The sequence below is a fragment of the Symphodus melops genome (genome assembly GCF_947650265.1).
Source record: "Symphodus melops genome assembly, chromosome: 3".
NCBI classification, from domain to species: Eukaryota; Metazoa; Chordata; class Actinopteri; order Labriformes; family Labridae; genus Symphodus; species Symphodus melops.
Genome location: NC_136693.1, coordinates 22,250,633 through 22,265,348, shown reverse-complemented (window position 1 = coordinate 22,265,348; position 14,716 = coordinate 22,250,633). Strand labels below are relative to the sequence as shown.

At 38.4% G+C, this 14,716-nt stretch overlaps 2 protein-coding genes across 6 annotated transcripts; one reads left to right on the top strand and one right to left on the bottom strand.

Moving 5' to 3' along the window:
- Positions 1-1,327: 1,327 nt before the first annotated feature.
- Positions 1,328-5,619, top strand: LOC306821395 (putative gonadotropin-releasing hormone II receptor). Of its 3 annotated transcripts, none has more exons than XM_079339790.1 (4): positions 1,328-1,514; positions 2,625-3,213; positions 3,703-3,907; positions 4,678-5,619. In XM_079339790.1, exons 2-4 carry the CDS (start codon positions 2,665-2,667, stop codon positions 5,202-5,204), a joined length of 1,281 nt encoding a protein of 426 aa, XP_079195916.1. In that variant the 5' UTR covers positions 1,328-1,514; positions 2,625-2,664; the 3' UTR covers positions 5,205-5,619. The 3 variants fall into 3 exon arrangements, with proteins under 3 accessions (XP_079195916.1, XP_079195917.1, XP_079195918.1); XM_079339792.1 differs by lacking the exon at positions 1,328-1,514 and having other exon boundaries at positions 2,636-2,817; positions 2,895-3,213; XM_079339791.1 differs by lacking the exon at positions 1,328-1,514 and having other exon boundaries at positions 2,618-3,213.
- A 2,282-nt stretch (positions 5,620-7,901) lies between these two features.
- wdr93 (WD repeat domain 93) lies at positions 7,902-14,593 on the bottom strand. Of its 3 annotated transcripts, none has more exons than XM_079339002.1 (16): positions 14,077-14,593; positions 13,696-13,813; positions 13,324-13,525; positions 13,051-13,115; positions 12,695-12,773; positions 12,512-12,591; positions 12,046-12,112; positions 11,755-11,851; positions 11,474-11,544; positions 11,204-11,293; positions 10,323-10,457; positions 9,246-9,450; positions 9,087-9,147; positions 8,820-8,976; positions 8,520-8,688; positions 7,902-8,322 (listed from the first exon to the last, which is right to left on the bottom strand). In XM_079339002.1, the coding sequence occupies exons 2-16, from the start codon at positions 13,810-13,812 to the stop codon at positions 8,193-8,195; spliced, it is 1,725 nt and encodes a 574-aa protein (XP_079195128.1). In that variant the 5' UTR covers position 13,813; positions 14,077-14,593; the 3' UTR covers positions 7,902-8,192. The 3 variants fall into 3 exon arrangements, with proteins under 3 accessions (XP_079195128.1, XP_079195130.1, XP_079195129.1); XM_079339004.1 differs by having other exon boundaries at positions 10,323-10,454; XM_079339003.1 differs by having other exon boundaries at positions 11,204-11,290; positions 14,077-14,592.
- Positions 14,594-14,716: the final 123 nt, after the last annotated feature.

Here is a 14,716-nt window from a genome sequence, read left to right as displayed (position 1 = left end):
CCAGACTTCTGCAAATCTGAAATGTGTATGATAGTATTTTCTCACGTGTGGTTTCACTTGCATCTAAAATCTTGTTCATATTCCATCTTAAGGGAAACAATAATTCAACATGACATTAATGACTTGGAATATACAGAAAAAGAAGACAGAATTAATTCATCACCTTCACTCAACCATAAATGTACCCTCACTTAAATTCCCTTTCACAGAGCCAGACTAAGTCCTGAGGGCCTTTTGATTATATAATTGTATCCTGATGGCAGCACTCACTCGTTCCTCTTTTGCTGTAATACATTTTAATTAAAGTGGATAAGTAGCAGAAATATGACGTGAGATATTCAAGGGCTGCTTTGATTACCCCCGTCACCTCTCCTCACTGCCATGACCCGAGCGTGTGCGACTTTCAGGTAGACATCACCATGGAAACATGGTCCTGACAAACATATTACATAATTAAATCTCCACCAATTAATTTAAAAAAATAGGAGAAGGGCTAACCACAGCCAGAGAAATATAACTAAAATATGACAATTTTCACTGATATTGATCTTTAAAAAAAAAAAAAGGATGAAAACATGTTGTCCCTTTCCCATAAATAAATCCAGGCTTGAACTCAGATGAGCAGCTAGAAGTTTTCTGCATGATCTTCAGAATCAGTTTGGTCATCTGGCTCTTATTGCTGCTTGAGGACGTTTCTCTTAGAGTCAAAGGGAATTTTGTTTATCCAAGCAGCTCTGACGCTCAGCTGCCTCGGTCTCATTTCATCAATCATGATTAATTATGACTAAAGTAATAGAAACAGGGAGTAGTAATACACACATCACGTAGTTGCAGGTCAATGCAAAAACAGCAGACTGAGGATGAAGATATGCCCGAACACTTGCTTAAATGCCACAAAAACCTTTAATTCATCAAAATCACAACGTTTCAACCAGAGGTTCAAACATATCAGCTGAAAAAGACGTCTGGTCGAAATGTTGTGATTTTGATGAATTAAAACTTGTGGCATTTGAGCACGAGTCCCCCACCCCTCCCTTTACACATCAAAGCAAAATCATATAACAATATACAATTCAGTCACACCCTTTGCTATCAAATACCTATATTCTTTTGAATTTATCTCGGAAATTGTCTGCAAAAATGACAGCAAACAACTTCCTGGAAGTCCTCTGGCAAAATCTGACAAGCCAAATCTTTTTTTATTTTGTCTTGGAGTCACTGACGTAAGTGAACATGAAATCAGACCACACCCCAGGGTGTATGTTACGCGGCAGTCATTGCTATATGGACGACGGTGGAGCGGCAGAGAAGTACTGGACGCGCAGGATGGCAGAGGAGCCGGACAGCTGTTACCTGCTGCTCTGCAGATCCAAACTGCAGTCTATTTGTTGAATACAAGCGGATACTATCAGCGACTAAACTTCTAATCCTTCTAACTGGAATTTTTAAATATGTATACCGTCCAGCACGTGCGTAAAAGGCTGAACGCACAGCTCTGTCTTTCGCACTTGGAGGTAAGTTTGATTTGTTTCTTAATGAGAAGATCTCAGACTTCAGAGTTTATACAAACAGAAACTTTTATATTGTATTTTAATGTAGTTTTGGGCTATCGGTAAAGTTTTGTCTAATAGGGGGATAAAAAAAGTTCCTCGATACATCCCTCAATGAAGCTTTATTTATGACGTGTACCAAACTAAACTATTCCATTAATCTCATTGGGGGTAGATATGAAGTTGTGTGAATCTGGTAAAGTATGCATGAACATGTTATAAAATGTGGTTTGCTGAGTACGTGAACTGGTTTAGATTGTTGGATAAATGTATGTGATCCTGCTGCAGAGCACGAAAATGCTCTAATCAAAATGATCTAATTGTATATGTCTGACAAGTTGCTAAACAATAATAACGTTTTTTCCTATCAAACTTATCAATGCAATAATAAACACAACAATGCAAAACGCAACAATAAATGAAACAGGACTAACATCAATGATTGAGATTTCCTTTTGTCCTTTATGATTAAAAATGCTGAATATAAATCAATGTTATGCACTTAAAAACAGCAACTATAATGTCAGTGACAGTCAGCTGTGCAGGTGCAGACTACAGACTATCACAGAGGCTGCCAACCCTCATTTAAGGAAACAGAAAACTGAACAAGGGCCATTTGCGTTTAGTTTAAAATAAGAAGTTAAACAAGATATGTGTTTGTACTTAAATAATCTGTTTGTTTAAAGTCTTGGCTTCATCTCCCACAACAAATCAGAGATGTGACAATGCAACATTTTCATTGAGAAGATGTTTGTGTCCAAAACCACACACGAATAAGATAATTAGATATTTAAAATGATGTTGATTAATACCATTTTATTATCATGTTTATGCTAGTAACAAATAAGAAAAAAACTCTATTTACTTTAATCCTCATCGTCTCCATCTTTCCACCTCATTGAATTGCAATGAGAATGACGCATCCTTCCTACTTATTACTTCCTCTTAATAAACTTCCACATTGTTCATTCCCTGAGTGTTTGCATTTCTCTCAGAAATGTGTTATTATAATTTTCTCCCACTTCACAGCCTCTGACTCATCCCTCTGTCGTGTATCGCCTTGTCTCCTCTCAGTGCTGATCTTCAAGCTTGAATTAGCAGAATGCCTTAGAAGATGAACACCTCTTTGTGTGACGCTGCAGCCACCATGTATCATCTGACCACAGACCACCAACCAAATGCCAGCTGCAACTTCTCCACACCTCTGTCCAACTGGACAGCTGGGGTTGGCGCCCTGCAGCTGCCCACTTTCACCACAGCAGCCAAGGTCAGGGTCATCATCACCTGCATGCTCTGTGGTGTATCAGCCTTTTGTAACTTGGCTGTTCTGTGGGCAGCTTACAGCGATGGGAAGAGAAAATCTCACGTCAGGGTGCTGATTATGAACCTGACAATGGCTGACCTGCTGGTGACCTTCATTGTCATGCCCATGGATGCCGTTTGGAACATCACAGTCCAGTGGCTGGCAGGGGACTTTGCCTGCAGGCTGCTGATGTTTCTGAAGCTGCAGGCGATGTACTCGTGTGCCTTTGTCACCGTGGTGATCAGTCTGGATAGGCAGTCAGCCATCCTTGACCCTCTGGCTATCAACAAGGCCAAAACAAGAAACAGAGTCATGCTGACTGTGGCGTGGGGTATGAGTGTTCTACTGTCAGTCCCTCAGGTAAGGTCAGATGTCACAGCTCAAGACAGAGATCAGAGGTCAGCACTGATTTACATTTGACAAGAGAAAGAAACACGTTTTTATTAAAAGCTGTTTAAAAGATGGTTGTTGTGCCATGCTCACTCTCTAAACTATTTCAAATCCTTTACACAAAAGCCTTTGACAAGATCACTCTGAAATTACCAAACAAAAGCTATTAGAGTTTTTTTTTTTTTGCCAATATGTACAGTAGCTTTTGTGGTCATTAGAACATAGTCAACAATGTATTACTTTTAAAAAACTTTTGACATAACTTTGTTTATATTTAGTTTGATGCAGCCAATAAAGAGGCCCAACCTCAGACAATCAAAGTCATCTTAATGTTCACAGAACTCAGACCATAGAGGGGTTACCTTTGATTGGATAGTGAAAAGCCCAAACAAAAGTAAGATGACAAACACTTCTGATGACTGACTTCTGTTTCTAATTACTGTCCCTTTCCCTGCTCAGATATTCCTGTTTCACAATGTGACCATCATCCATCCCGAGGACTTCACTCAGTGTACCACACGAGGAAGTTTTGTTTCTCACTGGCATGAAACAGGCTACAACATGTTCACTTTTTCCTGCCTGTTCTTGCTCCCATTGGTCATCATGATCACCTGTTACACCAGGATCTTCTTTGAGATCTCCAAACGACTGAGAAAGGACAACTGTATGTTCAAAGAAAACTTAAAAATTTGAGTTTGGTAGAAATTTGTCAGTCATCATTAACTTTTTTTTTTTATCCCTTGTGGGTTATCATGATCTGCACACCAGAAGCTGCTCCAATTAAATGAAATTTAATGGGAAATTTACCACCTGTAACGTTTCAGGCTTGATGAAAGATGAGGGCCTGAAACATTACAGGTGGTAAAGTTCCCATTAAATTTCATGTAATTGGAGCAGCTTCTGGTGTGTGGACTGTTTTTTTTTGTCCAGTACTTACGTTTGAGATGTGCATGCTGTGCTGATATTTTTGCAAAGGGGTTATCATCGCTTCAGTCAAATTACTTCTGGAAACGATACTGCTACTCAGAGTAAAGACAATTGTGAAATAGCATTAGGCTGCTAGGCCAGATAACTCTTTATTTCATATAACTTATATTTTCTTTTAACATTTGACAGACTATTTACGAGACATCATTTTGAGGCAAGAGTTTTTAATTTATATGGAACATGAACTCATGTCCACTTTGTTCATCACTGACACGTTAGCTCCTTTAGAACATTCAAAGTAAGCAGCCGTCCTTGCAGTTTATGAAAATGACTTTATGCATTTATCATTTTAAACCAGCCATATTGAATACCATTATACAAGTGTATACCAACATACAGTATTAATCAGGTCAGATGTAAATCTGTCTAAAGACCGGGGGACTTCCAATAATATTTGTTTTTAATATGCTTAAAACATTTGATTTCTGTCATGTGTTCTGCTCACAGTGCCCACCAATGAAGTTCATCTGCGGCGGTCAAAGAATAACATCCCTCGAGCACGGATGAGAACTCTCAAAATGAGTATTGTGATTGTCTCATCTTTCATTATCTGCTGGACTCCATACTACCTGCTGGGCTTATGGTACTGGTTCTTTCCAGATGACCTGGAGGGGAAGGTTTCCCACTCACTCACACACATCCTGTTTATTTTTGGACTTGTCAACGCCTGCCTCGACCCAATCATCTATGGCCTTTTCACTATTCACTTCAGAAAGGGTCTTCGGAGGTATTACTGCAACGCCACCACAGCGTCAGAGCTGGATAATAACACGGTTGTAACTGAATCTCTCCCTTGCGCTGCCAACTCTTTGCCAATGAAACATGAAGTGAGCACTGTCAGTCAAGAGAGGTTCATGTTATCCAGTCACAACCAAAGCAACAGAGAGTCCTCATTCCCAAGAAGCAGCTTTTTAACAGCAAATAATAACACAGAGAGAGATCTAAACCAGTCCAGCCTTGAGAGCATTATGTAAAGTAAAGACAGAAACTCTCTGATTTATCTGTATGAGATGTAAATTGTTTATTTATTCAGACTGATTTACCGTTGGACTATCTGATCTTGTTGGTCTTTGTATTTCTAGAATATTGTCTTTCATTAAGGTTCATTGACTATCTGTAAAATGTTTCTGTATCAAACACAAAGACTTAAATTCATAAGTGCAATGTGTTGGAAAATACTAAGATTAGTTTTTCATTGAAGGTGGTGGTGGGTCTTAAAAACAGAACAAAAGAGGGCACTACTACAACATAAAAAGCTTCTGTAATAAAGGAATGCAAAGTGCTCTGTGAGTTGTGACCTGCTGCAATCTCAAATTAAATGTTGTCCACAGGATTTTGAGTGCCATCATGAGTTTGTGTATGACATTTTTAGTTGTGCAGTGATGCTCTTGTGCCGATATCTTCTGAACACTGAACGTGTAACCAGATGATCCCTGAGGAGAGAGCTTCCTGTAGTATGTGAAGCCTGAATAGAAAGGCATTCTCACCCTTGTGACAAAATAATATAATTATTTTCATCATCCTCCACATTAAAAAACATTTTTCTTTTTTTGATCACAAATAAGAATGGAAGAAGAATAGGTGCATGTAATGTATTATCATCTCATCTGATTAGCCTCAAATAAGAGGAGGATTTGCATAACGAGCATCACAAAAGAAATAATGTACATGGAAGAAGTCATTAATTATTTGACTTTTTTAAGCCGGAAGGTTTCTTTGGTCACCGTGGTTACACGCCATAATAATTTAAAACTGAGATAAAAAAAACGTAATCCATTCCCTAGAATGAATCCTCATTAACCTTTTCTTCGTGTTTTTTTGGAAGAATTAACTCCATCTAAATGTAATATCAAGAGAGACACTGAGCAGGAAAATGTTCCTGATTTATATAGTATCCATTATTTTGTCATCTTTTTTATATAATGTGGACCAATCTATGACTTGAATGGTCTACATGCAAAAGGCCATCTCAACTTCCAACCCCAAGTTTAGCATTAAACCCTGCAAAGCCATCATCAGTATGAACAGTGAAGGGCCCATTTCATTAAAAGTGCTGTGTTTGATTCAAGAAAGTGTTGTCTGATTGTTTTTCCATGCAAGATTTTCTCTGAACCACCCATCTGATAATGCCAGTAATACTTGCCAAGATCTTTGAATAGAGCAGCTGGGCTTTCATCTCGCTCTCAATGACATGTTGCCTCTTGGCATTAATTCTCAGAGAAGCTTTATATTGATTCTAATGAGGCGTTCACTCTGTTATTAAAATCTGTGTCAGTATCATTTTCATTTGATAGAAATAGAAAAAAAGATTGTGCAGACAGGATACAAATGAGGCAACACAACAGATACGTTTGTCTTTGGGGATCATTGTGGGGGCAGAAATGTAGAAAACAATGTTGCCCAGATGTGATTTTGATTGTTGTTCCCTGCTTACGAACTCACTTACTTACGGGTTACGAACAAACCTTGTGTCTGCTGGGGCGGGCTATAATCCTGCTTATTACATGTTGTATGAGTCAGTTAAATAACAACATAATGATGCATATTTGAAAAAAAACAAAAAAAAACAAAACAGAAAATGTTGGACTTTGTCAGGCTTGTCTTTAAAAGAAGAAATCTATTTTCTAATTGTGGGATTGTTTCTGATGTGTTTCAGGAAGTCAGGACATCTAAACGCTGATTGGCTTTAAAAACAGTGTCAAGCAGATTTGTGGCTCAAGCTTAAATTTTTGATGTTTGATTGTTACTTTCACTTTTATGCCCATATTCTTTTACAGAGGCAAATAAATAATTGTAAATACTATTCTAGTTTGTCATTAGCACATAAGACATTCCACCTGTTTATTGTTGTTCACATGGACTGTTTTACCTGCTGATACGTAATTGGTCAATACATCTTCTACTACAACTGTACTACAAACGGAAACCTGGATACCTCGCCTGCTGAAAATCTCGACTCCTGTGTGCTTAAATCTTTCATTAAGGATGTTTTTAAGAAAGCGCTCTAAGAACACTCGCTGCACCCTGTCCTAGATTTATTTTATCTCTTGATATCACAAACAGGACATATGAAACATTAAAGGACCCCAAAGGCAACCAAAAGCTAATGTGCCATGACTAAAAACAGACCCAGTCACAGACAGACTAAATATACTCATCTTGAAAAATACATATCAGAGATAGCCCAGCAGCAACAGAGATAGAAAGATGTTCTTCTGTTCTGACTACAATCAGCACTGTTGAACCAATCAGTACAATTCAATCTCAAAAGCAAATTCAGTTTGTACGTAACATCTTCTGTGTAGGGTAAGGTTGCATATACTGTAACTGTGTGAGATTTTAAAAACTGGATATTGTTTTGCAGCCTTATTTAATGGCATTTACTGCTTATTCTAAATATATTAAGAACTTCAGAAGAACATTTGACTAACTTCTCCCATTCTGTAAAGAACTCATTATTACAAGAATAATATATTCAAAAATATGCGATATCTATGTATAGCTATTCATCGCCACATCAATGGTAATTGTGTCTGAATATACATATTGATTATATGTTTGAGTGAGATGGTGGGAGTTCCCACATACAGAGCCAGACAATATAACAGAGAAAAACAGGACAGCGCACATGTCTTACTAAAAGTTAGTGGACAAAATGCTTAACTACAAAGTACATCATCAATGTTTTATTAGAAACCTGAAAAATTACAGTTTATCAGAAATATTTTAGAAGCTGAAAACTGTCTTCAAAGTGACATACATTTATTGACTATCTACCGATAATGCAAACACTTCAGGTTAATAATTTCTCTAAATTTATAACTTTGTAAAAAATGAGAAGATCCGGTAAAACACTTCTTTTTATTCTCTCACCCGTGCATTCACTAAAATACGTCTCTGTCTATGTGAGGGGGAAATGGTGCAGTAGAGGTGTTGGGAATTACACACAGATACGACATGCATTACCTCTGTGCAAAAACAAATTTGCTAAATGTAGCGCTGCAGTTTTGTTGCTGTAGGGTGACTGCACATTCCTGTAGCTGCTTCCATGTATATGTCACTGCTTTGTGTCTTTCATCCACAGACTGTGCTCTGCACATGGAAACACATAAAAAAGACAAACTGTAAATGTGGAGTGTTTGTCCGTTCTGCTTGGGACATCAAGACAATATCATCTGACTTAACTAGAATAGAAATCTGCAACAAAAGACCTCAGATTTTAAGAGTTATGTCTGTCACCCAAAGAACACCATGACTTTGTAGAGGAAGTAGAGTTTCTTTATTTCTACCTTTGCTGCAGGTAGAGGTTGCAGCTTTCTTCCAGGTTGACACAATCAACAGTTTGATGTTGTGGAGAAACAATATACTTCTTTATGATGCCAATCTCTTCAAATTTGAAGATGAAAAGGTGACTCTGGTTTCCTTCAGAGAGTGCACTGCAGCTGGGGTCCTGTTCTCCTGCAACAGAGATGAAAACCTTTACATACAACTCTCTGAATGCAATGTTTTTGCATTCATATCATCGTTACTAATGGTGATACTTTTCCAAAAAACAACAACAAAAAAAAACAAGTGTGCTCTGGGTTCACCTAGTATGAGGAGAGTTTTCTGTTTGGCACTCAGAGCATAAACAGGCTTGCATGGTGTAGTAAACAGATGAGATGCAGGAGGAATCAGATAGCACACAGTAGTTTGGTTGGTGACATCTTGGAGGAACATTTTTCCATTTCTTTGCATCATAAGCGACTAGTTTAGGACAGACAAAAAGACAGTTGGACCAGAACAATTCAGAATGATCTGTGACTGTTTCATAAACGTGCTGGTAAATGTTGTCCATTCAGTTTGATAGTTGCTACCAAGCTGTGCAGAAATGGCACTGATGTGATGACAGTCGGCAGGTCCTTGCTATCTTTTGGTCTGTGCAGAAACAGGAAATAAAAGGTTTTTAGTCAGACCTGATTATAGTTCATTAAAATATGCATTTATTAAATAGAGTAACATATAAACCAGGTAACCTTTCAGTGAGCTGCATTGTGCAAGATTGTGTTCCTCGCCCTGTTGTGACACTATATATGACTCCACTTTTACACAGCACTAGAAGATGAACCTTTGATGTTAACATCTGTAAATCATCAGCAGACTCAGGCCAGTAATCAACAAATTGCACTCTGGAGAAAGCGCTGTCTGCTGCTGATACCAAGACTACGGATAACGGCGACCCTGAGGGACACAAAAGAAAATGTCAGACAAGAAGTCATAATCTTGTTTGTTTTTCAAAACTCTTAAAGCAAAAAGACGGCTCGCTTGTCAATGCCTCACACATACAATAAGAGGGAATACTTACATATGCATGAGTAGGTTTGTGTTTATGTTGTTTTTAACCCAGAAATGGAGCTCAGGGTAAGTTCAGACAGGAAGACTGATGTTATTCTTTCATTCATTCACCTCTTCATTCATTCTTAAACCACACCCCTACTACTACCTGTATCTCTCTCTCTGTCAAGCAGTTGATCATGGGCGTGTATCATCCTGGAATTAACCAACCAGACTCTGCCACGAACTTTCTCTACCAATCAATGGCTTGCTGTCAATAGTTTAAAAACTCTCTCTCTTCCAGTCATTCTGTAGCTGCAGGCATACGCCGCAACCCTCCTCCACCCCAGTCACCTCCTTCCAGCTCAGCCGAGTCCAGGCCCAGGCTGAAACCTACTCCTCTTCTCAGCCTCCATCCTTATTACCACCACCAGTGTCTATACTCCACAGGGGGGCATCCTATCCCGCGTCGGCCTCACTACCCCTCAGAGCTCATGAAGTCGTCATGACGGAGTCTAGCCCCCAAAAGACTTTGCACATTTCATTCTACAATTGTTGCACATTTCATTGCAATAAATAATTGTTCATTCTTAATTAAGTCTCTCCTGATTGAAATACCCATATGGTGACCCTGTGTTTTGTTTTTGAGTTGGTTTACTCCAGAGTGTGTTAGTTTTTACCACCAAAAGCTACCGCAGAACATCAAGGTGTGTCATGAAGCTGCATTAAAAACCGCTTCAAGACATTTAAATTCAGAGAAAACTAGCTGGCTTTCTTACCAGACTCTCTGTCCCAGACATTCACCATGGCACCATCAAGCCCAACAGCTATGTATTGGGTGCATCGACTAACAGCAGAGCAGAGGATTTCCTTCGCATTTGGCAATACCACATCTGGCATTGGCTCCATTTCTGCTTCAAATTCAAAATGTGTAACAAAGAAAAAGAAACAGTTAAAAAAAAGGTTACTAAAGTAGATACCTGTAGATGAGAGTTAAAAGAAATCCATATTTTCTGTCTTCCTGTGCAGACTTTCAGTTCTGTGAGTAAAACAACCCAGTTTGTCTCAATTTTGTTAAAGGCTTTCTGAGAGTTTGTCAAGGAGAAATACCATGTTTTTGAGGCTGTTTCGGATTAAAAACACACACACACACACACACACACACACACACACACACACAAAATGGCTTTTTTAACTAGAAGAAAACAAATAACGTGCTTCTCTGTGGACCCTCTATTTGCTGTGGATCGTGTAGCGTATTAACTGGTGAAGTTGCAGAGCGCTCTGCATGCTATACGATATGATGCCACCAGTTCTACTTTAAATACTGTATTAACTGCTTGTTTGTTTTTTATTTCCTCATTAGCAGGTATCAGAAAACATGTATGCCGATGCTCCAGCAGCACTTTAAACATCCATGAACACCAGCTGAATCATTTTGATCAGCGTAGTGATAACACTTTCTGTACAGACTGGGCAGGTGGATAGATGTATCCCTTAACTTCAAGACTAAAGGGTTTAGTTTTGTGTTTGCTTAATTTTCTAAACCCTAAAACACAAAATCAGAGCTTCCCTCTAAGAACAAGCTTTTTTTTTTTTTTTTTTAAGATCTTAACGTGAAAATGAATCAGATCCATGTCTGAACAAATACATTCAGTACCTGGTTTGATCTTTGGAACTTTTTGCAGTGAATACTGAAGTAGATTATGGCTGCCACTCCACCACACACAGACAGCAACAGGCAATCCTGCTGGGTAGAGTCAGAGATTAAAGGTGACGTTCATAGCAGTAGTTGGAGGACTAAAACATGCCCAAATAAGGGATTTAATAAATATTGGGATGACAAAGCCATATATCATATTCTGTATCCTACAATTTCTCTAAAAGAAATCACAAAACACAAAGAACATGTTTCTCCTCCATCACATACCTAGCTGAAACTTTGTTTTACTGTCACCAGGAAACTGACCACAAGGCAGGAGGAAGTGGTGGGTGCAAAGCCTGAAAAAGATTTATCAGGCTAAAATAAGAAAAGAAGCGAGCTAAGCATCTGCATTTATGTTCCATGATCTATACACAGGCAATATTACCAATGAGGATGCATTAAGAAGAAGATTAAAATAAATCTAAATGCATACTTGACTCAACCTATTATATTGGAGCAGCTGAGAAATAAATCATTGTTTGTGCTTTTCAAAAACTCCCTCTTACCTTTGACAACTGCTGCTGGTTCCTACGTCTAGAGAACGACAGTGTGTGAAAAAATCTGTCGTCTTCATATCCTTCAGGGGTTCATGCAATGTTGTCCCTGTAAACAAAACAAATATGCTTATACAGTAGCTTACCCCTTCAACAGCAACAACTGTATTCACTTTTAGGACAGGTAAGCAATTAAACTAGATGATAAAGAATGTATTTACACATTGAAATACTGGTAATACAGGAACACACACACACGCACATGCAACACACAACACTGATAGACTTTTAGATAAACTATACCTGCTGGTTTGATTTTGAGCACCACTGAACAGTGAGACCATTCAGCATCCACATGTTCAGATGGGTCCTGAGGATTTCAAAAGAATAGCTGAACCTTAAAGTTTCAACTAAATAAATGAATTGCATTTATAATCTATATATAATCTAATCTACCAGTAGGTAAAACTGCAAATATTCTAACCAAACCTGTGATTAGCGTAACCATGGAAATATCTTTACTAACCTTTACGAGCAAGAAGAGAAAATGAAAAAGTTGTTATGCCAGGTGAGCACACGTAACAGACTGAAGAAAGCAAAAGGACGACTACATGTTCGCAACATGATTCAAGTAAAGTCCCAGCTTGTTAGTTCTTTGTGCCATTCTGACTCTTACCCTTTACCGATAAGCTTCTGTGTACATAATTTCAAGGTGTAAAACAACCCAACTGTTCAGCAACACGTCCAGCAGGTAAAGTTAGTACACTACCTGTGATTGGATCCTTTCTAACTCCTTCAGCCACGCTTCTAAGGGCAGGTGATAGACCTTGAGCCAAACATCACCATTGCCTGATAGGAAGTAAGCAATTCACATCATTCTACATTTGAATTGGTAATCTGTAGTTTAAACGATACAATGAAAATGGACAAATCAGAGAGGGAAAGTATTTACAACTCATTGCTGCAGCTCCATAATCTCCTCCTTCAGACAGTTCAAGTGCCAAACAAATGCTCCTTTTGTTCACATTTTCCTGACAAAGAGTTTTTGAATCAAGGTTTTTTTTAATTCATTGAAGAAGTGTTGAAATGAAAACTCTATCCCATCCAATCAATAAATATGTTATTTGTCATTATGCAAATTAGATTTTTAAATACACTGCTTATTTTTGACATAAACAGTCTTCCATGCAGTGGAAGTCGTACCAGTAGTAAAGATTTCTGTGTGCATCTTTTGTTACACATTCATGCACTTGTTGGGATAAATACAACATGAGGTATTTACTAAGAAATAACACTGACATTACTCACCATGAGGTTAATAACAGTGAGAAGGTGAACAGCCTCAGATTGAAATGCAAAAAGTCTGGCAACACCTGCAGTGTAAGATGATAGCAGTTTAGGCACGATGAATGTATGTTTCACCACTTTCTAAAAACCTCCACTTTTAACCTCTCATCTCGTGACCTCATAGGTGTTACTACCTCAGGGTCAGGACAGAAATAGTTCTTTAACAAGCAAGAGTGCACGAATAAAACAATAAATGTTATTCTGATATTCTTTAATCACTGGCCTTCTTCTCACCCATATCATCAACTGTGCCGAGCAGATAGACTGTTTCAGCCACTCTGATTATTTGTATTGACATGATTTCCAGGTTGTCCTGTAGCCACTCTGCAACACAGATAAAAGAGGTCGCACACCACACAGACAAGCCCCGAGAGTGACCCAGACTGAGGTACCTGCTGTCTTCAGAGCATGACAGGCAATTTAAACTCTCTGGGAGCTGTCAGATGGAGAGAGAAAAAAAATAACATTAGGAGCCTTTTGGACACATGAAAAACAATGCAGACTGTGTGAAGAGAGCTGTTTTATTTATTTTTGTTCAAATATCTGTTGTTAAAACTTCACAGGAGGAGGAGAATCCTTTCAAAAATTAATCCAATGACTCTCTACCTGTGCTGCACTGGACAGTTCCAACGTGAGTGTTTGCTTTATTGGTGTTTCTGCTTTGCAAGCTCTGACCATTCGTGAGCCTGGTGTGGGGTAATGATGAGTGCTACACATGGACATCCTGGGGACAGATTGGAGGAAGAAACACTGAGGTCATTTGAAAGGTAGCACATAAGTTGAAGATAGATATCCCAACAGGCTGCTAATGCTTGCAGCAACAACAGTGCTAAGCAAACAGGAAAAGCTTAATGCGCTGTGGGATTGACTGTGAATATCTTTCTAACTTTACCGAAGTGTGAGATTGAACTATAGGCAACTCAAAGAAGGAAAAACCTCCAAATAGGACTGTATGTTTTAAGTTAACACAATTGAACGCTGTCTTACCTTGTAATCTTCAATAGGCTAAATGTCACGCCAGCTTCCTCAAACTCTGCAGGACAAAGCGTCTACACCGTCGCCATGACAACATGTTGCGTTTCGCTCTGCTGAATCAACCAATAGGTTACTAAATTGTCGATTGAATTATATATTTTTAGAGCATATATATAAATATATTAGCGCTGTAATGTGATATATTACTATGTTTTTCAATCTTTAATCTATTTAGTGCAATCACTTAAAATATATAGTTTAGCCTAGCTCAAGCTTTAGACGCACAACACTGTTGCTGAAAGGAAAAGCTTTGTAAGCTTTTGACATGTAAAGAGGTTCTCCATCAAACTAAAAAGGAAATCGAGTAGCCTAGTTTACTGTAGCATATGTTACGGATTCAGTTGCCTATTATTAATTGCTGAAACGTATTATGATGCTGCATTAACAACTGCCAGCCGCAACAGTAGTCGGATAACATAATTTCTTCACTTCTCTATCCTATAATGCGAAATATGCCTAACTCATAGGATTACAAATGGTGGCCTATGAGTTATAATGACTTAAACGTTGATTTCAAGCTTTCAAATAGGCCTACGCCATAACGTTTGGTGGCAGCCTATCAGGTTAATAACCAGCAATGACCTTTTTTCTA

Coding starts and splice junctions, on each gene's coding strand:
- wdr93 (XM_079339002.1), bottom strand. CDS start 13,812: ATGTCCATGTGTAGCACTCATCATTACCCCACACCAGGCTCACGAATG. Junction 13,116..13,323: donor CGGCACAGTTGATGATATGG/GTGAGAAGAAGG, acceptor CTTACACTGCAG/GTGTTGCCAGACTTTTTGCA. Junction 9,148..9,245: donor ACAATGCAGCTCACTGAAAG/GTTACCTGGTTT, acceptor GTTTCTGCACAG/ACCAAAAGATAGCAAGGACC.
- LOC306821395 (XM_079339790.1), top strand. CDS start 2,665: ATGAACACCTCTTTGTGTGACGCTGCAGCCACCATGTATCATCTGACC. Junction 3,214..3,702: donor TTCTACTGTCAGTCCCTCAG/GTAAGGTCAGAT, acceptor TTCCCTGCTCAG/ATATTCCTGTTTCACAATGT. Junction 3,908..4,677: donor ACGACTGAGAAAGGACAACT/GTATGTTCAAAG, acceptor TTCTGCTCACAG/TGCCCACCAATGAAGTTCAT.